Source organism: Hippocampus bargibanti, linkage group LG05, assembly GCF_051943395.1.
Source record: "Hippocampus bargibanti isolate YZ-2025 linkage group LG05, ASM5194339v1, whole genome shotgun sequence".
In the NCBI taxonomy this organism is placed as follows: Eukaryota; Metazoa; Chordata; class Actinopteri; order Syngnathiformes; family Syngnathidae; genus Hippocampus; species Hippocampus bargibanti.
Genome location: NC_142738.1, coordinates 32,310,231 through 32,335,689, shown reverse-complemented (window position 1 = coordinate 32,335,689; position 25,459 = coordinate 32,310,231). Strand labels below are relative to the sequence as shown.

Sequence of the window (25,459 nt, the reverse complement as noted above, 5' to 3'; positions counted from 1 at the left end):
CTGCCCGGCCGCCAGATCGTGGCGGCGCTCCAGTGGGAGGTCGAACGGAGGGTCCTGGAGGCATTAAGAAGTACCCCGGCTCCCGATAACTGTCCCACTGGCAAACTGTTCGTACCCCAGTCGCTGCGCTCTGTGGTGCTGCAGTGGGGGCACACCTCCAAGGTGGCGTGTCACCCAGGGGTGAGCCGCACCGAGCACCTCGTCTCCCAGCGATTCTGGTGGCCGCGGCTCCGCGACGACGTGGCAGACTTCGTTAAGGCCTGCCCGTCGTGTGCCTGTGGCAAGGCTTCCCATCAGCCCCCGGCAGGACTGCTCCGCCCCCTACCCGTTCCCCCGCGCCCTTGGTCCCATATATCAGTGGACTTCATCACCGGCCTCCCCACATCCCGTGGTAAGACGGTCATATGGCTACCAGCCGCCGCTCTTTCCCCCACAGGGGGGGAGGTGGAGGTCCCGTCGATACAACAGCATCTTCGGCGGGCCCATCGTGTATGGAGGGAGACCAGGGCAGCCCTATCGCGCACGGCGGCCCGGAACCAGAAGGTTGCGGATCACCGTCGCGCGCCAGCTTACCAGGTGGGCCAGAAGGCCTGGTTGTCCACAAGGGACCTACGGCTTGCCGGATTGCCACCGCTCACCCACTAGCATTGTCATTCTTTTTGTTTTACAAACTTTTTACCGGGTCCGCGTCATCTCGGACCGGCGCTTTCTGTTAATAAATCAACTGCCTGCACCAACGCCTCTGTCCTGCTTAGCGATCCACCACCTATCCCCAACGTTCCCGCTCGTCAGCTGCCACTGTCACCGCCGGAACGTGACAGAAGCGACACAGCTACTTAGAGACTGTGATGTATTATTTACGTAAGCAGTGAAACTTCTAAAATGAGTGGAAGTAGTATGAACGTAAATATTAATGTATCTTTTCCACAAATGTTGTGTTTCCAGGCGTACTATTATTGTCGTTGTTGTGTAATGATCATTATTTTATGTTGCGCGTGTGGCTGCCGCTGCTCACAGAAAAAAATATCCTGTGACTGTAAAGTGTCCTTGAGAGTTTGGAAAGGCGCTTATAAATGAGATGTATTATTATTATTAGTAGTATACTTTACATTTCCGGTGCATGCATTGGAGACGTTGAGATAATATCCAGTAGATGGCGTTGTTTTTCATTTCTGTTCGCATACCTTGTTGCGATCAGTGACGTCATCTACCACTTGTCCTCTGCGCCCGCGTGCTATTCGAGGGCAGGCGGCCAGATTATTAAACAAGTTTTGATTGTCATTATATAGGTGTAAAGTGAACTGTACGCCTTTCCAGGAACACTTTAAAAGTCTTTCAGTGTCAAGTGACAAAGCAAGAAGTGCATCTTATGCCGTGTTAAACTTCGAATGTCATGCCCAAATATTCGTGTTTGTGCCTGAAAGGGTTAATCAGGCTGTTTGTGTTTGCTGGAAGTGCTGAAAATAAGATGACTTATGAGAAGCTAAATAACTCAACCTGTCACATGAAGCATTGCACGCTCGACACATTTTAAAATGGAATGTGCTTTCGACGTGACCATTCTCATGCACTGTGACAAAGCAAGTGACCACAAACGTCTGACGTGTTATCATGTTTCCTCCTCACTGCACACATCTCGTATAAAAATGTCATCCCTTCATCCAACATCTGAACAATTAATTTCTCCTCATGGGATGCAGACTCAAAAACGTAACGGTCATATCCCAACAGTCAGTATACCGAGCATCAAATAGCAGAGTTGAAAATAAATCACATAAAAAGCAACACATTCTAGCCATGGAAATGAAAACCTAGTCGGCAAGCTCCGCAGAAGCCTGATAACCTGGAATCTTGAATCAGCTGTGTTGGAGGAAGGCGACAAACATGGTGTCAAACATGCAGGATAGTACCCCTTCAGGAGTCAGTGACCCCGATGGATCCGTCTGACATTCACAGGTTGCTCTTTTGGGCTGTGCAAGAAAATCTACTCACTCAGTTATATGCCACAGTTCAATCAATCAATGTCAATGTTTCGGATAGAGTTTCATGGTTTTTCAAAAAGTACCATTTTCCTTCATGAGCCAAGCAGCCGCCTCTTTCTGACGTGAATGTCCGAGTGACTGACTTTCATCTGGCATTGATTATCGTACATGATTCTACGGATACACATGTATTGTTCATTCCTCATATTGTTTAGAATTGTTGTAAAATGTTATCCTGTAATTACATCGATTGCAATCGACCGCTCGATCAAGGAGGGCTGTCGAGGAGGGAAAAAAAAACAACCAACAATTTCTGTTGTCTTTGTAATAATAATACATGAAATTTTAAGCACCTTTCAAAGCTCTCTGTCACGTTTTGCGAGGTGGTGATGGCGGGTGCGGATCCCAAGAAGCAGGCAGGAGGTTGTTTGACAAATTGTATTAAAATAAAGGTCAGCAGGAACAAAATGTAAAACATCAAAATCATCTGAATAGAAAAAATACAAAGTAGCAAAAGAAGACCAAGAGTAAAAGTCTGCCAAGGTTAAACAAACACATACACAATGCATGCAGCAAACAAACAATGAACCGGCACCGGATGGTCGTGCCGGGTGTCCTTTTAAGTGACAGTAATTATAACGACCAGCACCTGCGAGGCTGCTGGTAGGGCTGACGTCGCTACCCGTTGGTCGCCAATCTGATCGGGACGACCAGCACCTGTGCAGGTGCAGGCGGGGCCGACAGCGCCCCCCGTTGGTCGGCAACCAGATCATGACACTCTCAAGGACACTTTACAGTCACAGACAAGCATAGGTACTATAATAAATAAAATTGTCGAAAAGGATTGCTCACAGAGATATGTTGTCACAAATGGTATTCAAAAACCCAGGGCTTTCTTTTTTGGCAACAAATGGATACTTGTTCATTTGGTGACACCAAAACGTTGAGAGCGTTGTTGTTTTGAAGTGTAGCTGTTGAATTGGATTGGATTTGCCTTTATTAGTCTCGCAGTGGAGAAATTTACATTTCACAGCAGCAAAGTTATGAAAGAAATGAAAGTAGAAAAGCAAAACTTAGGAGCTGCTGGAAAGGCAGCCACTCTCGCAGCGCCATCTTGAAGTCAAAAGAACAAAAAAAAAAAAACGAAATAACAAATAACATGACAACACAAAATACAGAGAAACATTCATTCTTAAGCACTTTCTGTACCCTCTTTGTTACATAAAGCAGTTTCAGATGAAAGAGTAGAGGATCAAAGCGTCTCTTCACCAGTGGATCAGGGACATCATGGTGGAATGTGCACGTCGACTACAAGCTAAATGTTGAAAGCAAACACGCAGCTGTAGCATCCATTGACGAAAAGAGATTGTCTCACATCTCCTGTCCCACATAAATCAGCTTCAATTCCAAGCCGCGACAGTTCCATATACGCATCGGCGCTCTGCACTGACGGTCCTTCCTTCTTATCGCGGGCTCCTCAAGCCATGTATCCATCCAGCCGCAGACTGTCCAACAGCACCGACCTTCCACTGAACAAAGCGGGGCTATGAAGATGCTGCCCATTACAGGCGCAAAAAAAGGCACAATGGCCCCTTTGGTGTCCAGCGAAGCCAGTTGAATGGCATCGACATTCCTCCCATTCAAAAAGAGTACTGGCATATTCATGCTGCCGAAAAGGCGCAACCGCTCAGCACAGTCTCCTCCTTGATGAATGTTGTGGTCAAAAATGCTGAAAAACAATCCGTATCCGTTCCACACGACGCACAACAACATAAAGTGACAAAAGAAATCACAAAACAAGACAAAAACAACAAAAGAAAGCAAGGCTCATGAGAGCACTTGCTGACGGCTGCCTACTCGGGCGCCATCTTGGACTATAACCAGGCTATGCTGAATTTCAATGATTCTTCTTCACATCTGCTGCCTTTGTTGTTATTGAAACAGGCTTACAAAATAACAACTCTTCTTTTATCATCTTGCCTTTGACATTGCGCACAAAAACAGCAAACTGGCTTAGATTAGCAACATCTGTGGTTTCGTCGAGTTGAAGAGAATTTTGCCGGGCATCAAATCAGTTCCGCGACTACTTGATGTCTTTAGTCGTGTCTTCTATTCTGTCACTGACGGTGGAATTTGGGATCATTTCCCTTCCGAGTATCACATTCACCATCTTTAACGCAGCTGGTGTTTCACCAATGGTGTGTGGCTCGCCAGGTGCTAACAGGTACAAAGCCAAGAGCAGGCAGAGCGGCCCTTTCATGGAATCGAGCTCTCTTCACCTTGAATTCAGCAAGTGTTGTGTTCTTGTATTCCCCGTCCGTCTCCATGCAACTTGATGAAGTGTTCCTTTAGTTTTGCTGGTGCTCGTCTGGAGACACGATGAGGGAGCAGCAAGTGCTCCCAAATGTCTCCTCCTGTGGTCTGTAACGTCACTTGAGGCTTGAGGGCAGGACGCAAGTGACGAGGGAAAGCGGGGAGGTTGGATCCAAAATACACGGCGAGACAGATACTCAGGAACAAACAGTCTTGACTGAGACACATATGCCAAAATCACAACAGGAGGAGATAGGAAAATGCAGACCTGACGGTTGGGTAGTCTTTCTGAAATACTCCGACGGAGACGGTAAAGTGCGATCGGGAGAGTATATACACTTGTATGGACATTATTACAGGTTACGAAAGTGAGCTCGGATGCAGAAGGTGTTGTGTCCGGAGGAATGAGAGGAGGAGAGTTGCTTTGTCAACGTGTTTATTGTGCCACCATCTTAATCTACCTGCGGTCGTGACGTCACCGCTGCTTTACGACCTGTCGCAACATTCTGTAGCAGTGCGACATATGCTACAGAAGGCCCAAAATCTACTGAGCAAATAGGAGCCCATGTGAGTGATGATGGGAGGGGCCGTCCAGGGCGGCGACGAGATGTCTCATCTCATCTCATCTCATTTTCCATACCGCTTATTCCTCATTAGGGTTGCGGGGGTTGCTGGAGCCTATCTCAGCTGTCTTCGGGCACGAGGCAGGGGACACCCTGAATTGGTTGCCAGCCAATCGCAGGGCACACAAAGACATACAACAGTCACTCTCACACTCACACCTAGGGACAATTTGGAGTGGTCAATCTGCCTGCCATGCATGTTTTTGGAGTGTGGGAGGAAACCGGAGGACCCGGAGAAAACCCACGCGGGTCCGGGGAGAACATGCAAACTCCACACAGGGAGGCCGGACCGGGACGCGAACCGGCGACCTCTGCACTGTGAAGCCGATGTGCTAACCACTCGACTACCGGGCCGCCGCGACGAGATGTGACATGGTCAAATCTGTGGCCAAGATTGTCGTCACAGCTTCATCGACATGATGTGTCTGTCAATTCATGGCCGTTTAACAGACTTACGTGGTCTCAAGTGATAATTTTCTTTGCTGGTCTGGTCACCATCCACACTGCAAACCGAATGCGGCGCAATCACACCTTCAACAGTCTGATACAAAGCCTGATTGTTGATCCTTGAAATATCGTTCTGATGTTGGCTGTCTTTAATCATGGATCTTTTCAGTCTAATCTAGTATCTGCCATTTCGTTTTCAGTGGACCATATTTTGTTTTGGACTGAATCAATAATTAACATACAGAAGATGAACACCACCAACTAAAAGATACTCACAGACAATTTATTTGACATCATGTTGAAGATGTTTTGTATTATTACAGCCACGAAGCAGTAGCAGCATGAATAAGATGAATGATGAGAATAATAGCATTAACATTAAGTACAACAGCCCAGTAGGAGCAGATCAATGCTGAGAGATTAAAAAAATCAAAGACAAAAAGGATGGGCGCTCTTTCCAGGTTATTAGGTTTATTTCTGAATTCCTTTCTGGGAAAGTTGTGACTCCAGTAGACAGCTCATTCATATCATGTTACTAGATTCCAGACTGCATGATGAAAGGGTTAAAATGTGTCAACCCCCCCACACACACACATTCATTTTCCAAACCACCTTATCCCCACTAGGGTCGTGGGAGGTGCTGGAGCCTATCCAAGCTGTCTTCGGCATTAGGCGGGGGACACCCTGAACCAGTTGCCAGCTAATCGCAGAGCACACAGAAACAAACAACCATTCGCTCTCAGACTTAAGGTCAATTTGGAGCATTCAATCCACCTGCCGTGCATGCTTTTGGAATGTGGGAGGAAACCGGAGTACCTGGAGAAAAGGCAAGAAGGCCCGGGGAGAACATGCAAACAGCAGACAGGAAGGCCGGAGCTGGAATTGAACTCTTGACCTCTGCACTGTGAAGTCGACGTGCTAACCACTCAACTACCAGGCTGCCCGTGTTCTTTCTTTCTTTTTTGAAATCAAAATTGTATTGTCGTGCTCATTGTGTTTTGTAAATTATTCGCTTAGGATCTTTTAAATATTGTTTTTGTGATTGCTCTAGCTCAGCACTTAAATTCCAAACCTTGTAGAAAACAACCAAGAGTGAAACTATCTGATGACGTCGAGACATGTACATGCAAAAGAACCCCGAAAACAAGAGCAACCAAACATCACAACTATGTCATCAAACCAGTAAAGGCGGTAAAATGGAATTCAAACTGCAATGCCACAAAAACTAATATTTCAATTACAGTGCACTTGGAGTGAAACAACCAAACAAGCACACAGATTTGCTCAATGAAGGCAACGCCAGCCCACCGATAAAGGAAGGCTAAGATTAAGAGAGAAAAGAAGAAAAACAAGAAGGCTTTAAAAATGATTCCAATACAAGAGAGAAAAGGGAGAGTATATACAATTGTATGTACATTATTACAGGATACGAAAGTGAGCTCGGATGCAGAAGGCCCAAAATCTACTGACCAAATAGAAAACTGCATTTCAGCAAATAAATAGGAAGGTAACGCACAGTGGACAGCATCGTATTCTTGGTGTCAACCTTTGCTTTTTCTCACCAGCCTGGAGCATTCTCCAGATTGGCACATTGGAGAGGGAAAAAAACAAGGGATGGAAACAAAAATGAACATGTCCCGTTTTGTCTCAACGTGGAGCCAAATACACGAGACAAAAATGGCTGACTTGCAGTGAGTCAGGGCAATTGCCGCATACCGGACGCTGCAGTGTTGCCACGGTACACAGGCAATGCTTTGAGGGAAGGTCGAGGGACAATTCTGGCCTAAAGTTGTCCTTTCCCACCACCCCGCAAAAATCATCGGCCTCTGTCGCCCACCCCTCCACAATATGTACATGAATTGCGTGCAGGGGAGGTCAGACCGCACCTTTGCACAAGGAGCACGCCACAAGGTCTGTGTCAGTGGCCTGGCGGAAGAACCTCACGTTGGCAGGATGCAAAAAGACATTTGGCATGTGTTCTTTCTCCATGTCCGACAGTCTACAATAGGGTTCAAACGGCACAGCTGATGAAAAAGCTGGTGAGGAGTCTTGTGTGTCGGTATTCATGAACAGATCTGTGCCGGTCCCATCCTTCAGATAGATCCCGCATCCTTCTTCCCAGATTGAAAGAGTTCCGAGGGGTTCGGTCGACGTTGGCTTCATGTATGATGCATGAAAAACAAGCACTCAAAACAGCAAGATAGAATGGAGTTGGTGTACGTCTATACTGCCAGGATCAAATCCCAGAGCGTAAAATAGAATGATAAATAAGAGGCAATCCCAGACCGCCAGGCTACTGCCACACAAAAGTCCTATTAAATAGTCACAGGAACGGATCGGTATATGTACACGGACAAATAAAAAAAAAGGGACCAATAAGGTTGTCACTCTCACCCCAAACCATGTCTCAAACATCATTCCTAACGACATTCATCTTCACACAAACACCCTGTCTATGAAATTGCAGATAGCTGGAAAAATATGGACAGTGATCCCTCGCTACTTTGTGGTTTCAGTGCATGGTAGATTCTTCCAAAATATTGTATTCAGAAAAAAAAAGGCTGAACACGCTTGTCCTGTGTATTCAGCGGGTATTCGTTCAGGGTGCATTATGACAGCAGCGATTGGATTGATCTCCAGCTGATTGGCTAAGCATCTTCACAGCACCTTCAGTCTCATCAAGCGGGTATACTGTCTCTTCCGTTGTTTATGACGTGCGTGCTGGTTTTAGAATGAAATATTAAAGTAAATACGTGGACTGCTGTAGTCTTTGTCTCCAATAACGTGCACATATTTTAAACACGTTGCTGTCCACAAACGCTTAAAGGACAACCGACATCTCCGGACAAGTTGTGTCCATAATTTGTCAAATGGCTTCAAATGACTTCCATGGAGCGTATTTGACAAAGATTCCACCGCATATAGCTAGATTTTACCTTTTAAGACATGCGCTGAATATTCAGGAAGTCTTTTGTTTTTTGAATTGGTGACGAGTCCGTACGTGACGTCACTAAAGGAACGCCCCTGACCGAAAAAAGGACACATTGTAGCGGTCCTTCCATCACGTCAATGTATTTTGCTGTACTTGTTTGGTCTGAAAACCTGATGTTGCACCAAAAAGCCGCCAGAAGAGGGCGTCCAAGCTCCATGGAAGGAATTTATCAGCCTGTGGAAACGGGCTGATTCATTCCTTACATGGAGCTCTGCCGCCATCTTCTGCATCTTTCTGTGACACTACACGTCAGTCCTGAGCCATTAAAACGACGCAGAAAACCTTCTTTAATCGATTGCAAACATGTATGCTTTCCTCTTTAGAACTATTTGAATCATATTCATAACTGGATGTGTAACAAGAAAGCATCTTCTCCGAATCTGAAGCTATTGTTTGGATTCTCCAGCAATGCAAGATGTCTTGGCGTGACATCGCGAACTGGGGGCGGGACTTTCTGAAAATGCCCAATCCGCAGCTCATTTTATTTTTTTGCAGATTTAGGACACTTGAAGTCATTTTTATTGGTGTTTTGCATTTGACTAAAAATATCAGCCTGCGTGTTTTGGGTATTTTAGATGCATATAAAACATACAAAAACGGTGACGTCGGTTGACCTTTAAGCAATGTGTGTGTGTGTGTGGGGGGGGAAAACAGAACTTTGTGGATTTTCCTGCTTCGCAGGGGTTCTGATCCCCATTAATTGCGATAAATAAGGGATCACTGCAGATTCAAACTGAAAACCCCCATTTTGTCCTGCCTTTTTCTAAATGCGGAGTGGGCACAGTCTTCAATCACAGTCTCAGAACTCTGAAATGAATGTGGACAACGCAATGAGGGCCTGATTACGAGAAAAAGCCGTGTTTGATTCGCAAGGTTGCGGTTCGGGGCAGAGAAGAGCTGGAATGTGGAATGTAAGCGCATTGTCAGATGAGAGCCATGAGCGATTCAAAACAAAACGAGTGAACGGCTCTGAATGGGCATCACATTCCCAGCCGCAGCAGTTGAGAACCAGATGACATGTCTGAAAACATATTACGAGGATAAAGGGAGCAAAAGTAGCTCCCTGCTTTGGGCCAGTGTAGCAGGTCCCCGAACATTCTCTCCCCCATCAGCCCAAAAAGAAAAAGCGGCCACTATACATTGACAGCAGTAGAGACGAGAGAAACAAGGCCCGGAAAACTTTCTTTGCGGGGGAGAAAATTGCAAGTGAGCACGGCTGTATTTTCTCCTCACACACACTTTTAAGACTTCTGACATCTTGACGAATGAAAATATTGGTCGATGCAATGAAAAAACTTGTTTGTGAACTGTTTTCCGAGTGGCGAGGCTTTCTTCTGGGAGTCTGGCTCCCCATATACAGGTGAGGCCAAGACATTCAATCACCAGGCCTCTGTGTACCGAACATCCACATCTTTCAGGTTGGGCAGTTTGGCCTGGATGCAAAAGGGAACAAACAAAAGACATGACATCCCATGAAGCGGACCTTTGAATTTACAATGAACAATCAGAGTCAAAAATGGAGGCGAGTCTCTAGAAGTCATGTTGTGAAACGTTCATTTGCATCACATACTTGGATTAAATAGTGTGGCGCACTGCCGCCTGCTGGTTGTGTCTGGTCAACCCTTGCACATTTTTGCTGTGCTTTGTGGCATTGACATTTTTAATAATAATAACAATAATAATACATTTCATTTATATTTATAAGCGGCTTTCAAAAATCTCAAGGTCACTTTACAGTCAGGATCAGATTTTCTGTGGGTGAGTAGTGGCAGCCACACGCGCCAGTGTTTACTCAACCCGAAAGTAACTCAAACAGATAGAAAGCTAGCTTGCTAGCTAATAGATAGCTAATAGTTTTATTTGTTTATCATCACGAGGGTTAAGCAGAATGAGACACCAATTCAAACATTTTGTCATGTTCGTGTCTTTACCTTGAGGTCCTCATATGTGTCAGCTGTTAGCTTGGTGCTGTTCATGTTCAGACTACACAAACTCTTCATGGCTGGAACAAGCATACAAATACAATTTGCGCAATCCTTTTTTTCATGAATTGACACATAATTAATGAGATTCTTGGGATGACCTGCGAAAACAATGCGTATGTGTTCTCTTACAGCTCAGAGCCAGTAATCCAGCATCGGTGACAGGAGTCTCACACAGGTTCAACACCTGAAGGCAGGCCAGGTGCTCCGATAAGAGCCGCAGTCCTGCGTCCCCAAACTGTGGAAAGACATTAGATAAATGTACCTATTTTTCTTCATCTCAGCTTTATTCTCAATAATATTTCAGACTGAAATAACTGAACTATCCAGAGTCATACTTTCAATGAAAATGAAGTGTCACTAAAAATTAGGATGTACATTGGGGCCTCGCTTTACGAACACCTTGCCTCACGAACATTTCGGTTTACGAACGTTACGTGTATGAAAATTAAACCTTGGCACGCGCGCTATTTTTGCGATACACACCCCGCACCACGGCTGGCGGAGTAATCTTCGGCGGAAGAACACAAAAGCACACGAGCGAACAGCGTCCCAGCCGGCCTACCTTTGCACACCCCCTTTCTATGAGTGCACACGTCGATCGTCTTCAACGATACTTTTGCCTATTTGGGACCGAAAAAGATCCCACCACAGGCTCGAGTTCAGCCGAAGAAGACACAAAACAAACTTACAGTCGAGGAGAAGAAGGAGATCATTGAGAAACACGAACAAGGTGTGCGTTTGTGGCGTCACATCTGCGCACAGCGGCCGTCATGTGAATCTCAAGCCTGACACATCTCCCACGCTGTGTGTCGCTTCCCTGAGAGTAACTTTCTACTACCCTTCTACAAATAAAGAGCCTGGTATGCTAAGTCCACCACTGCTACCATCCTTCGCCTAAAAGCTTTACACAAATCCGAACGAGGTGTGCGTGTTGATCCCCTAATCACAGATACTGGGACATTTCAGCGAGTCACTGTCACCTCACCAGTGACACGATTACGACGCCTCGCGCCTCGCCAGTGTCTTGGACTTGCCAGTTTGCTTCGCCCAAGGTGATTGTTAGCCGCGATCGCGTAAGTTTGTTGCTTTCCGGGATCGCGAGTGTGCCATTTTATTTTGCCTAGCTTGACAGGCTGTACCGATCGACCCGCCAACCTTCTTTTGTCGCGTTTTATTCCAGATCCGTGGAATCATCGGACTCGCGCCTTTTGTTGTCATAAAATCTCTGCCAGCACCTACGGGACTCAAAGTGGATGCAGATGAAATCGAGGAGCTTGTTGCTGACCATAATGACGTCCTCAACACAGATAATTTGATTTGCCTTCAAGAGGACAAACTGAAGCAGGCCATTCAGGAGTTGATGTGCAGGTTTTTATTGAACACTTCCATCCAGAAAAGGCTATGAGAATCGTCAACATGATGAATGATCATGTGATGCCTCAGTTTTGTAAGACCTTACAAGTCAGAAAGCAACAGGTGTCAATTAAGAGCCATCAACGACCATCACAAATGTAAATAAAGTGACTTTATTATACAGTGCAGTGTATTTCTTTCATTACAATACAATAGCACATTTATTATACATAGAATAAGGTATGGTGTGTGTAGTTTTAAGGCTTATTTAGTTGAAAATTATATTTTATGGAGACCTGGGAACGGATTATTCTCATTTTAATGGTTTCCTATGGGAAATTAATTTTTGGGATACACACTTTTCACCTTACACACTCACACACACTACACACTGTCTGGGAACCAATTAAGTTCGGAAGCCAAGGCCCCACTGTATGTCAGTACTGTTTTTGAATGGGAGGAATGTCAGTGCCATTTGACTGTCATCACTGGACAGCTCTGGGACAAAATGTGCTTTTTTTGTGCCTGTAATGGGCAGCATCTTCACAGCCCCGCTTTGTTCAGCGGAAGGACGGTGCCGTTGGGCAGCTGGATGGATGCATGGCTTGAGGAGCCCGCGATAAGAAGAAAGGAGTGTCAGCGCAGGGCGCCGATGCGTATGTGGAACTGTCGCGGCATGGAATTGAAGCGGATGTCTGTGGGACAGGAGATATGAGACAATGTCTTTTCGTCAATGGATGTGACAGCTTCATGTTTGCTTTCAACATTTAGCTTGTAGTCGAAGTGCACATTTCACCATGACATCCCTGATCCACTGCTGAAAAGGACACATTGATCCTCTCCTCTTTCATCTCGAACTGATTCATGTCACAAACAGGGTACAGCAAGCGCTGAAGAATGAATGACTCGGTGTCTTTGTGTTGTCATATTATTTGGTATTTAGTAGTTTTTTTCTTTCCTTCAAGATGCTTGGTGTGAAATGCCAGTTCAATGATGAATGACGGCTGGGGGCGATGTGTTGAGCTTTGATGTTTTCCATCCATCCATCCATCCATTTTCCAGCCCACTTTATCCTCATTAGGGTCGCGAGTGGTGCTGGTGCCTATCCCAGCCGTCTTCGGGCGACACCCTGAATTGGTTGCCAGCCAATTGGAGAGCACACAGAGACAAAGAACCAGTCACACTCGTACTCCCCCCTCGGGACAATTTAGAGTACCACGCATGTTTTTGGAATGTGGGAGGAAAATGAAGAAACCCACGCAGGGAGAACATGCAATCTCCGCACAGGGAGGCCGGACTGGGTCTTGGACTCACAACCTCTGCATTGTGAAGCCGGCGTGCAAACCGCTCGACTACGGCACCCCGCCCCCCCCTGAAATTTCATTGGCGGCCATTCATCCCAATTGCGAATTTGTAAAAAAAAAAGACCGAGCCCATTTTGTAGTTATCCATCAAAGTATGCATTGGTTAATATTTCCTTCCAATTTTACACGTGTCTGAGCAATAACACAATATCCCTACGCATCCAAGCGGCGGCCAAAATCAATATCACACCTGTCCAAAACAAATCACAAAGACGCTAACAACTTCCTTGTTGTCTCTCCTCTTACTCGACCACAAAGCCAAGAGCAACCACTTACCCCACCCTGAAAGGTTTCTTTCGTTGAGGATTGTCAATTGATCGGAAAAGGTCAGAAATCTGACCTGTAGAAAAAGCTCACCCCTAACAACTTCTCTTCAAAACTTTGGTTCGAGAGGAAAAGAAAGAGGAGATATGAATCGGCAGGCAATTAAAGCACCTGTTTCGAGCGACCATGTTTAGTGTTTTAATCCCACTGGAATGTTGTCCTGTTCAAAATGATTGTTTTGTTACTTTATGAAATTCTGAGATTCAGGGTGTGTGTGTGTGTGTGTTTGTTTGTTTGTCTACCTGAGTGGACCAAAGGTTAAGTTGTTTGAGTGAAGGCAGCTTGATGAGCTGCTCGGCACAGGCACTCGTGACATTGGTGAAGGCCAGGCTGAGATTCTCCAAGTTCCCAAAAGAACCTGAACTCAACAGCCGAGCCAAGTCTGCATCCTAAATCATAACAAAGGGTACATTAGCTATACAAGGGTACATGAGCGTTATGCATATACGGTATAAGGACGGTGTGGCGAAGAAGAAAGACGGTGGAGCGTATCAATATTATCTCACCGTGGACTTGGAAGGAAGGGTCAGACGGGTGGGGCCTCCCTTTCTTTGCTGTGAAGACAAAAAAAGCGTCAGTGCACGTGACCTTTCTTGACAGTAGATAGTGTGCCTGACTAGCTTTTTTTTGACTTTCCAAGCAATGTTTAAGTCATAAAGTCGACAGACACCTTTAGGTGATTGGGCAGACTATAAAGAAAAGTGGTGGTGCTAAAACCGCCTTTATACCCAGTGGTGAACTATTTGTGATTGGTGAAACTGCTTCAAAACAGAGTCAGCAATGGCATGCCTGAGTAGCCCTGAAAGAGAGAGAGACACAGACAGAGAGAGAGAGAGGGAGGGAAGAGAGCGAGAGGGAGACATACTCAACTCGGTAGACATCTATATTTAATTTACTCGCGACAACATTAAAGAGAACCAACTAGCCTTTTTGAACTGTAAAGTCATTATAAAAGAGGACAGAGCACTAAAAATAGAAGGAGACAAGTCTGCGTACCGACAAGTGGAGCAGCTGGAGCTCTGGTGCAGCCGTCACAACCTGGAGCTGAACACGCTCAAGACAGTCGAGATGATCGTGGACTTCAGGAAACATCCATCACCACAGCTACCCCTCACACTATCCAACTGCCAACCGTTGAGACCTTCAAGTTCCAGGGAATCACAGTCTCCCAGGACATGAAGTGGGAGGTCAACACCAACTCTGTCTTGAAAAAGGCCCAACAGAGAATGTACTTCCTGAGGCTGCTAAAGAAGCATGGCCTGCCACAGGAGGTGCTGCAACATTTCTACACGGCTGTCATCGAATCCATCCTGTGTTCTTCCATCACCGTTTGGTTCGGGGCCGCCACAAAAATGGACAAAATCCGACTTCAACGGACAGTTAGGACGGCGGGAAAAAAAATCATTGGCACCGCCCTACACACTCTCGAGGACTTGCACACTGCAAGAATCCAAACTAGGGCGTGGAAAATCCTACTGGACCCTCCGCACCCTGCCCACCACCTTTTCCAACTACTCCCCTCAGGCAGGCGCTACCGATCCATGCGCACCAAATCCAGCAGACATTTAAACAGCTTCTTCCCCCAAGCCATTAACTCTGAACAGTCACCCAAATGGAACTGTATAGTGCCACTTTGCAATTTTTTGATGATGATACTAATGCAGCGTGTTCTACCGGAAACACATTCCTTATGTGTTCTACATACTTGGCAATAAAGATGATTCTGATTCTTTAGGAAGCCAATACTTTTTGATTCTCACCACCCTCTACAACACAAACTAGGAGTTATCAGAACCCTCCAGCATAGGGCCAAACTAATACCAACTAGCACTGAAGGTAGAGAAAAGGAGTCAAAACATATCAGGAGAGCACTCACTAACTGTGGATACCCTCAGTGGTCATTCAACAAATGTCAGAAAGAAAGAATAGGGAATGAAACCAATAATTCTCAAGATACAAAAAGGAGAGGAGTAGCAGTACCTTACATTGCAGGAGTTTCTGAAAAATTACAAAGAGTCCTTTGGCAACACAAAATTGCTACTTATTTCAAACCGATAAACACTCAAAGGCAAAAATCAGTACATCCAAAAGATAGGCTGCCAAATGAAAAACTAAGACATGTAGTTTATTCAATACATTGTCCGAATGAAAATTGTAAAGAGCAGTACATTGGGGAGACTCCACAAATTTTCCAAAAAAGACTTTATCAACATCGCAGGGATAATACGAGTGGACCTCAATCGGCAGTACATATGCACCTAAAAGCTAGCAACCACTCATTTGACGACAATGAGGTTAAAATCTTAGCCAAAGAACATAGATGGTTTGAAAGGGGGGTAAAAGAAGCGATTCTTATAAAACAACAAAATCCTTCATTAAAGCGGTCTGGTGGGTGAGTGAGGTTCAATTTGGATCGTTCATACAATAGCCTGCTTAGGCAACATAGGATTAGGAATACTGATGAGGTGATCGCGGTCAAAGTGGGGCAATCAGGCCACTCGTTAGTCAGAACGACAGGAACTATCAGTGGAGCAGCTGCAAGGAGTAGTCCTCTGCTCCCCCCAACCTGAGAGCAGGGACCTATCATAGCAGAGTCCGGCACCGCCATGTCTGGACAGTAGGGATATATAGGTATAGGGCCGAAACTAACAGCAACTTTAGTTTGCTGACAAAGTGAAACGTCCGACACCTTCAAATTTGTACAGATGACGGCTGAAGAAACCTTTTCATCGATGGACCATTCCGGTACGACTGAGAGCTTACACAGACATAGAGAAACATAGAGAGGAGGCGAGGGAAGAGAGAGAGAGAGGGGGGGGATAGAGATCGATACTCAACCTCTGAGTGATTCAATTTTAATAGATTTAAGTCTTTCAAACCTTTTCACTGCTGAAACAAAAAAAAAAAACGAACTAAAAACGGATCCCTCGGTTTTGTTTGAGTTTTTTCTTTTCCGAAGTACAAATGCTGCGATGTCTACTACATGACAAAATTTCACAATCTTGAGAATCGTATAATATTGCCTTATGCATTCATAGTGCATAGTGAAAAAAGTATTTACAGAGCTACTTTTCATGACGAAAAGTGTTGGGTTGTAATTTAAAATGCACTATAGATTTACAGCATAATAAGGTTACACCTTCAATGTAATATGCACTGACATATTCCAAGCATTCTGGTATAAGTTGCAAAATGTAGTCCAAGTGGAATGTCTGCTTGCCTTCATTGTTTTTATTTTGACTTTGGCAATGCCTTTAAGAATTCAAACTTTAATGCCAGTCATAGTTCATTCAATTCCAATTCGTCAACTGCATAAGCAATGCACATGCAACCGTTACGTGCGCATATCGAGTCTTTTTGTGCATTACAAATGAGCAACTAACCAGTTCTTTAAGTTCCCGCTGTCGGTCGCAGAGTTGTTCGTACATACGGATGCCCACGTGGGTGCTCTCCAGAGTGGAAATGATCTGCAGCTGGGTGTCCTTGTTCTCGATGATGTTGTATTCCAACATCAGACATAAAATCTGGCCACACACAATCAAACTTTTAGATGAGATGATTGATACTCACTCACCAGTGCAGAATTCCACCATTTTTAGTGAGAAAACAAAATAAAAAATACATTGTGGAAGCGCAGGAGTACTTTGTACATCTACAAAACCAAACTTGAGGCGAGGGAATTTTCAGCGTTGGCTGAGGCGGTGACACAAATGGTGCTCGGCTGTCCAGGTATGTGTTCATCTTGCAGAATAGCAGCAAGTACAACTTTTGAGGATCAACCTTAAGACATTTGCACACCTTGACCATAAGACAGCGAAAATGCTCCAAATTCAGATTGTTTGCACGATGCATCACTAAAGACAGTGAGTAAGTGAATTGGTGATTGATTGATTGAATTAGTTAGGGATTAATTTGTGTTGCCATCACTGCTTATCTTCAGGTACAGCAAGCACTTGGTTGCACATCTCTCCTTGAAACGTCTCAATCACTTTTGTTATTATCATGCCTATAACAGCCTATTGTAGTGGCGCCAAAAGTACTGCGTTACAATTTAGAGCGTTTGGTGGCTGCAATTTTGGTTGCCCCTAGTTAATTGATCACTTTGCACATTTGCTCGTGCTCGTTTGTGCACGTTCAAAAGTACCCAAAATCAGCCGTTGAACTGCTCCCACAAACACTGTTTTCATTGTGGTCTGTGTGTGTGAGTGTGGTCTTGGCAGGTGAGCTTTGTTCCTAAACAGGTTTACACCTTCGGCGTGAATAAGTTGTAATACCATCGAGAAAAGTGGACGCAGCTATATGGCCGTGACACCTTGACATCAAGATATTCAAATTCCTCTTTTAGATTCTGCATTGTTTCAAAATGGAGGAAGATACTTGATGTCTCATTGCGAAAGTTACAATCCTAATAACCCATTTCATTTCTAAGCGCCTTTCAAAACTCTCAAGGTCACAATCAAAGACTTCATCTGCACTTTTATCCTTTCATCTTCTGGACCATTTGATCCTCACCAGGGTCGCGGGGGTTACTGGAGCCTATCCCAGCCGTCTTCGGCCACTAGGCAGGGGACACCCTGAATTGGTTGCGGGGCAATCGCAGGGCACACAGAAACAAACAACCATTCACCCCTTGGGACTATTTAGAGTGTTCAAACAGCTTGCAAAGGATGTTTTTGCACGAGGACCCGGAGAAAACCCACGCGGGGCGAGGGCGAACATTTAAACGCCACGCAGGGAGACCAGAGCAGGATTTGAACTCATGATCTCTGCACTGTGAAGTCAGCGTGCTAACCACTGGACCACTGGGCCGCCCTTCACTTTTATCGTGTGACCCTTGAGAAGTAAATCAAAAAACAGAACCGAGTAGCTTGTGAATGGTGACTTAGAGCAATGACGCACCTCAACCATTGTCTGGTTCCCACGCAAGGCCAATAGCATGCAGGGGCCAAGCTTGTTCTCGGCCAAAGAGAAGAGGAACTTCTTAGTCTTATAACAGGAACCCATCAGGATATGAACCTGGTTTTGAAGAGAGAGAGACAGAGATTGGACAGTTGATCCCAATCATCGCAACCATCGCAATTAAGGTTGCGGGTGTTCGTTCGTAGACCCACCATACTGGCAAAAAGTTCCCCATCATCATCACAGGCTACTCCTCCTGGACTATAGAGTTGAAACCAGCCATCTTTTCCGGAACGCACGCTGAGGAGGCAGGAATGGACCTAGAAGGTACAAAAGGACTAGTTTACGGCTATATTCTGCAGCATTGCGGGGCTGACGTTGCTTTGAACAAAGTCTCACCTCTTGCCTTGGATCCTCTGCAAACCTCTGAATAACATATTTCACTTCCCTATTCAGACACAGGTAAAGAAGAACGTTGATGAACTCAAATCGATATTTTGAGATCCAGTGGTGTTTTATGTCAAACTTACTTGGTGAATTTGGCATGAGCAAGGGCCCTGCAGAAGAAGACAAACGACATGTTAGTGTCTCAATGGAAATATTGTTGAATGTTTAAATGGTTCTGTGTGTACGACACACACACACACACACGCACACACACACACGCGCACGCACACACAAACACACATGCGCACGCACGCACGCAGACACACGCACACAGACACACACACACACACACACACACACACACACACACACACACACACACACACACACACACACACTAGTTTTCAGGAAACACACAGAGCGCCACCATGGCTGGCGGACTAGTTTTTGGCGGAATAACACCAAACCACACGGCCGAACAGCCCCTCCGTGGCTGCCGGACTACTTTTCCATACACCCTTTCTCTGAGTGCATACATGGTTTGTTTTCGAGTGGAGTACTTTTGCTTTTTTGGAACCAAAAAAGACCCCACCACAGGCTAGTGCTAAGGCGAAAAGGACACAAAAGAAAATGACGGTCCACCAGAAGAAGGAGATCAAAAAACATGAACGAGGTGTGCGTTTGTGTGACTTAGTGTCCCAGTACCAGTATGCTAAGTCGATCATTGCTACGTGTGGCTAAGGGTATTTCTGTGTTGTCTAAGCAACGGTCTCGGGCAATAGAAGGGCTTGAAAAACCTCTGTTGTTTTGGATGAACGAAAAGCAGCTTGCAGGGGACCGTGTGTGTGAGGGTATTATCGCCAAGAAAGCATGGCAACTTCACTCAGATGTCATCAAGAAGCAACGACATCAACGACCATCACAAAGGTTTATTTCTTTAATTACAATCCAATAGCACATTTATTAGACATAAAATGAGGTGTATTTTGTGTAGTTTCAAGGCTTATTTAGTAGAAAATTAAGGTTTATTGGGACCTGGAAATGGATTATTCTCATTTTTAATGGTTTCCTATGTGAAAGTAATGTTTGGAAGACACACTTTTTGCCTTCCACACACTTTCTGGGAACCAATTAAGTTCGTAAACTGAGGTATCACTGGAAATATGTGTGTGTATAATAAACAAGTGGCTTTATAGCACATGGAATTTATACATCAATATAAAATATAAATAGACATGGTATTACCACACAATTAAAAGAAAAAAATGCAAACATGAAGGAAAGACAGACAATTTATGAAGACAATTGTTTCAACAAAAAGGTTAACATCCACAAGGGACTAAATATCCTTTGAGATCCTGCTTGCCTATTTCTTCTTTCCTTTAGTCAATAGTTAAAGGACAACCGACACCTCCGGCCGGTCAAGTTGTGTCCATAATTTGTCAAATGGCTTCAAATGACTTCTTCTACTGAGCGTATTTGACAAAGATTCCACCGCATAGAGCTATATTTTATCTTTTAAGACTCGCGCTGAATATTCAGGAAGTCTTGTTTTTCAGTTGGTGACGAGTCCGTACGTGACGTCACTAAAGGAACGCCACTGACCGAAAAAAGGACACATTGTCGCAGTCCTTGCATCACGTCAATGCTTGTTTGATCTGAAAACCTCGTGTTGCGCCAGAAGAGGTCGTCCAAGCTCCATATAAGGAATTTTTCAGCCTGTGGAAACGCAATACCCTGTCATGTCTACAAGAGGTCGCCATTTTCTGCCTCTTTTTGGGTGAGCCATTTCCCCCAATGTTGCCTTAAAATGACCCGGAAGGACTTCTTTAATGGATGGCAAACATGTATGCTTTCCTCTTCAGAACTATTTGAATCATAGTCATAACTGGATGAGTAACAAGAAAGCATATTATCCGAATCTGAAGCCATTGTTTTGATTCTCAAGCAATGCAAGACGTCTTGGCGTGACGTCACAAACTGGGGGCGGGACTTTCTGAAAATGCCGAATTCGCAGCTCCATTTTTTTGCAGATTTTGGACACTTGAAGTGATTTTTATTGGTGTTTTGCATTTGACTAAAAATATCAGTCTGCGTGTTTTGGCTATTTTAGATGCTATCAAACGTTTTCCTGATGTCAGTTAGGAAACAAAAAAGTGACACTTGTCGCTTGTCCTTTAAGCACGCTTTTGGTATAATGGCTACGTGAAGTGCAGAAAGTTGGGGCCTGTTTGCACGTGTTGGCGGTTCACTGGTCGAATGGTGCATTGAGCGGTGCATTTGGTTGAGAGGCTCATGATTTTGGAGCCTGATTTCAAATACTCACTGTTACTGTTTTATTCATTCTAATTTGGCAGATTCAAGACAAGACTGGAACTCATCAAATCCTTTTTACATTTCTCATCTGCTGTAGAAAATATTGTTTGGAGATGAAAACAATTTGTCACTCAGAAGAGATTTTGATTTTTCCACTGCACTTGGCCATCACAAACTCTGAGGCATACGTGTGGTGTGCTTGTTAGTCAATGTGACTTCATTGTATCCTGAGCTACGGGTAACCTGGGCAGCCTTTTGGCCTTTCCTAATGAGTCAAGCACGAGGCAGAAATGGTGCAGGTGAGTTCAAGGTGTTCCACACAACAAGTCTTCTCATCGTCACTGCTTAATGAACCTGTGGCTCTGACACCACACCGGCTGCTTTCAGAAGTGGCTTGGGGCAGCTTCGACACATTCTGACAGGCTCTCTGGGGAACAAGGCTTGAATTCTGTCATTCGCAGCCTCCCATACAGGAGGCATGTCGTTCAGGGTCTTCAACACACGTCGGCATTTCAGCCCCGAAACAAAACCAGGTCTCAACGACCAAAGGTAACAAAAGTATTTGGTGGCAACTACCGTATTTTTGGGCCCAGGTTATCAAACTGGAACTGAAAGGCATTTGGTTTTTTTGGATGATTAATTTGATGAATTATTGTGCCCCCCATGCATGTTGTGACAACAGGAACGTTGTCCAACGTTATGTACCGGTACTAATTTGCATCACAGTTCATGTGGTTGTTAAACGAGAAAATGGCTTGATCGGTTGTCTGACAGCAGAACAAATATAACAAGATACATTTGTTCTTATAAATCAAAATATTCTTTTTACACTTGATAGATTTTCATTGAAATCAATGACAATGCTGTTTTTTCTGATCCAGCCTACCATGAAAATGTGTTTTCATATATTGTCCCATGCCACAAATATCAAAGTAAGAACATTAATAGAATGTCCAGAATTAAACCGTTTGTATCACGATGAAATCATTTCATTTGATTAAGGGCGGCACACCTTTTTCTGTGGCTACATCGGCACCTAAAAGCAAGCAACCACTCGACCACACGACACTGAGGTTCAAATCTTAGCGAAAGAAAATAGATGCGTTGAAAGGGGAGTCAAAGAAGCTATTTTTTGTCCAACAGCAACACCCTGCAATGAATGGTCATGGTGGTTGAAGGTTTAATTTAGTCCGTGCTTACAATAGACTTCTGAGGCCGATACCACGTAGGCTTAGTCATGCTAATGAGGTAAAACCAGAAAAAAAGGGATAGACCAATAGAGGCAAACCGATTGGCTTCAGCGAGTGGTCCACTGCTCCCCCAACCTGAGAGTGCAAGGGTCCGGCACAGGAACCTATCAAAGCAGGGGATGGGCACAGGGACCTATCAGAGCAAAGGTTTGGCAGGGCCAACTCTGTCCATTAGGGATATAGGGCCATGGCTACCAGCTGACGAAGGTCTTCAGATGAGGAGCGAAACGTCTGACACCTTCAATGAAGCACCGATGATGGCTGAAGAAACCTTTTCCTCGAAAGGCATCAAATTCTTTGTTTCATGTTTACATTGACTGTAAACTTCAAACGGGAGTGACGTAAACGGCTAAAAGCCCCTTTGCTGAAGAATTGTTTCCCACTACTGTTCAGTGACAAGTGAGATGAGTGCAATGCCACCATACGACACAGTCGCAAGTCTGAGCAAAAATTAAAAAAGGGGCCAAATCACAGGTCTTGTTTCAAAAAAATGGCTTGCTCATATTTCAAGGCATGAATGAAAAAGTATTGTAAATCTTCTTCTTCTTTTCCTTTGGGCAAGCTTTTCCCTTGACGGGGTCGCCACAGAAAATCAGTGTCCTCCATCTTTAGAGGTTTGATCCGCATGTTTGTTTTGGCCAAGCTCTTACGTCGGATGTCCTTCCTGACACAACCCTCTGTATTCATCGGGGCTTAGGACCGGCACAAGAAGACTTATGTCCCTTTGTGGCTACAGAACAAGCAACTCGCTCAGTAAAAAACTCCCAAACACAAAATGATGACAATGCTCTGATCTTATGAAATTAATGTAATTAATTGACTTATTTTTTATACTCTTGTGGTTGCTTGGGTTTTCTCTCGAGTTCTACTACATTTCAAAAACAAGAATGCCAGGTTAATCAAACCCCTTAAATCACGCTTTGAGACTGTAAGTGCAAACGGGTGCCTTCTGTCCAGTCGATATCGTACCCTGCAAATCAGCTGAACAGGCTCCACCTCACCACCTTTCCATTGCCAGCAAGTACAGTAGGACCTACCTTTGTCTGATGGGTTTGTCCAAGCAAGTCCACAACATGGCCACAATTCTCAAAGATTAGTATATGTGACAGGTTGTAAATTATCGTATTTCCTATTTTGGTTACATTCGCGTAGTTCTATTGGTTTACAAATGATATATATCGAAAATGTTTATTTAAACATGGAACGCCTGCTTCGGTTCATGTTTCGTGTCGGACCGATTTAGATCGTTGGACCGGAAATTGTTGTGCGCGTACGTTTGCATTAGATCGGGGCATTCGAAGTAAACCACTGTTGAGTCAAGACCTATCACATTGCTTGTCTTGTGGTTTTTTTCTGGATCCCACAACACCGTATCTCCCTTACTATAGTGGAGAGCGCAACATTTTGGAGGCACCGCTGGGATATTTGCGTTCGAGTGTTGTCTACTCGCCGTGGGTAGAAGCTCGCGCCGAATATCCCCAATCAACCCAGTCGGAGTGGCGTCGCCGTTTACTGGTTTGTTTCTACATGTGCTCTAGTTGCATCTCTGTGCGTACAGCCACCACTAGAGGGCACTGGAAGACTTTGAAGTGAATCCGGCCAGCTGAACTGCGTCTACCCTCTCGAAAATGGCGTTAGAGGAATTACAGTTGGACATCAAAGGCAAGTTATTTGGACTGAATTTTCAACAGTTGTCAGAGTTATGTGCTGAAATCCAAATATCTGGACTGGAAAGAGAGCAACTTACAGGAAAGACTCGAGGCCAACTAATTAATATGGTGTCAACCTACATTGAAAGAGCTGAATTAGAGCTAGAAGATGGAGGAATGTCAGATTTGCTACGTATAAAGGACTTGATTGAAAGTATAAAAGATTTTGAACCAGGAATAGCCAAACCAAGTGAAAAAGGTCGGGATGCAGTGCGAAAGAGAAGCATAGTGCCCCCAGACACTGCCCCCTGGCGCAAAGATTTCAAAATATCTGGACAAATAGGTGAACTCGGACAAAAAGATAAACTCACATTTCCTAATTTGGTCAGACAGATAGAAAGTGGGCTCAGTAAAGGCTACCAGGGGGATGAGATCATCGATGCAGTGGTTCGTGCCATAACACCAGGTCTGCAGTTGAGAAGCTACCTCGAAGGGAAAGAAAATCTTACCCTAACTTCTTTACGAAGAATTCTCCGATCTCACTATCAAGAGAGAGGAGCCACTGAGTTGTACAAGCAGCTCTCATCGGAAGTGCAGACTAATAAAGAGTCCCCACAGAAATTTCTACTGCGTGCAATGGATCTTCGTCAAAGGATTCTTTTTGCATCTCAAGAAGCTGAATCAGGGGTGAAGTATGATCCCACGTTGATCCAGAGTTTATTCCTGCACACAGTTCTGACGGGGTTACAGAGTGACAATGTAAAGAGTGACATGCAACCTTTCCTCCTGCTAACCACCACATCAGATGAAGTACTGTTAGAAAAATTAAACATGGCATGTGCAAATGAAAAAGAGCGACAGGAAAAAAAGAAAAATGCTGCTGCACGGGTGACAACGCTGAACACTGTCCAGGTAGATGACACACCAGTCCCGATTGGGAAGAAGACAGTCTTAAAGCAGAATACTGTTACTGTGCCGAATGAACTCCTTTCAGAGATCAAAGAGATGAGGTCAGAGATGATGCTGTTAAAAGAGCTGCGTGCAGAAGTGTCCCAGATCAAAGAGACTATTCAGAAACCAACAGCCACTTCTCAGCCCACCAGCGGGGGACCTGAACGCCTGCCTGACCACTACCCTGAACAGGTCGCCTTCACTCCACCTTCACAATATCAGGTAGATCCACCAGCCAGGCACTACTACACCCAGCACTCCCCATCAGCTCTTCAGCAGTACCACCCAGCACCAGGGCCCAGGCCGATGAGGGGGGCAGCACAGTTCCAGCAGCGGTTCGCCCCTCCGCAGTACTACATGCCCCGTCGCCCTCAGCCCAGGTGTTATTCTTGTATTCAGACAGGTGAAGAATATTGTCAGCACTGTTTTAAATGTGGAAGTAGTGAACATTTCAGAGCAGGCTGCAAAGCACAGAACTCAGCTAGGAACCATGCTTTAAACTAGAAAGGGTTACTCCAGTGGGACATGGTGTGACCACAGAGACAGATAGGTCCCAGTGTTACAGTGGTGCTATGAAAATGGAATGTAAGCCCCACACACGTGGCCCCGTTCAGAAGAGACATA

At 44.9% G+C, this 25,459-nt stretch overlaps 1 protein-coding gene across 1 annotated transcript in view; it reads right to left on the bottom strand.

Moving 5' to 3' along the window:
• Positions 1–5,634: 5,634 nt before the first annotated feature.
• The window catches only part of cmip (c-Maf inducing protein), a 62,682-nt gene continuing 42,857 nt past the window's right edge, over positions 5,635–25,459 (bottom strand). The window contains exons 12-21 of the mRNA XM_088995777.1: positions 18,813–18,839; positions 18,682–18,730; positions 18,495–18,602; positions 18,283–18,399; positions 16,767–16,907; positions 13,890–13,937; positions 13,626–13,772; positions 10,472–10,577; positions 10,289–10,359; positions 5,635–9,790 (exon numbers count right to left, since the gene is read on the bottom strand). Coding sequence (XP_088851903.1) covers positions 9,737–9,790; positions 10,289–10,359; positions 10,472–10,577; positions 13,626–13,772; positions 13,890–13,937; positions 16,767–16,907; positions 18,283–18,399; positions 18,495–18,602; positions 18,682–18,730; positions 18,813–18,839 — 868 coding nt within the window. The 3' untranslated portion in view covers positions 5,635–9,736. The remainder of the gene's footprint in view (positions 9,791–10,288; positions 10,360–10,471; positions 10,578–13,625; positions 13,773–13,889; positions 13,938–16,766; positions 16,908–18,282; positions 18,400–18,494; positions 18,603–18,681; positions 18,731–18,812; positions 18,840–25,459) is intronic.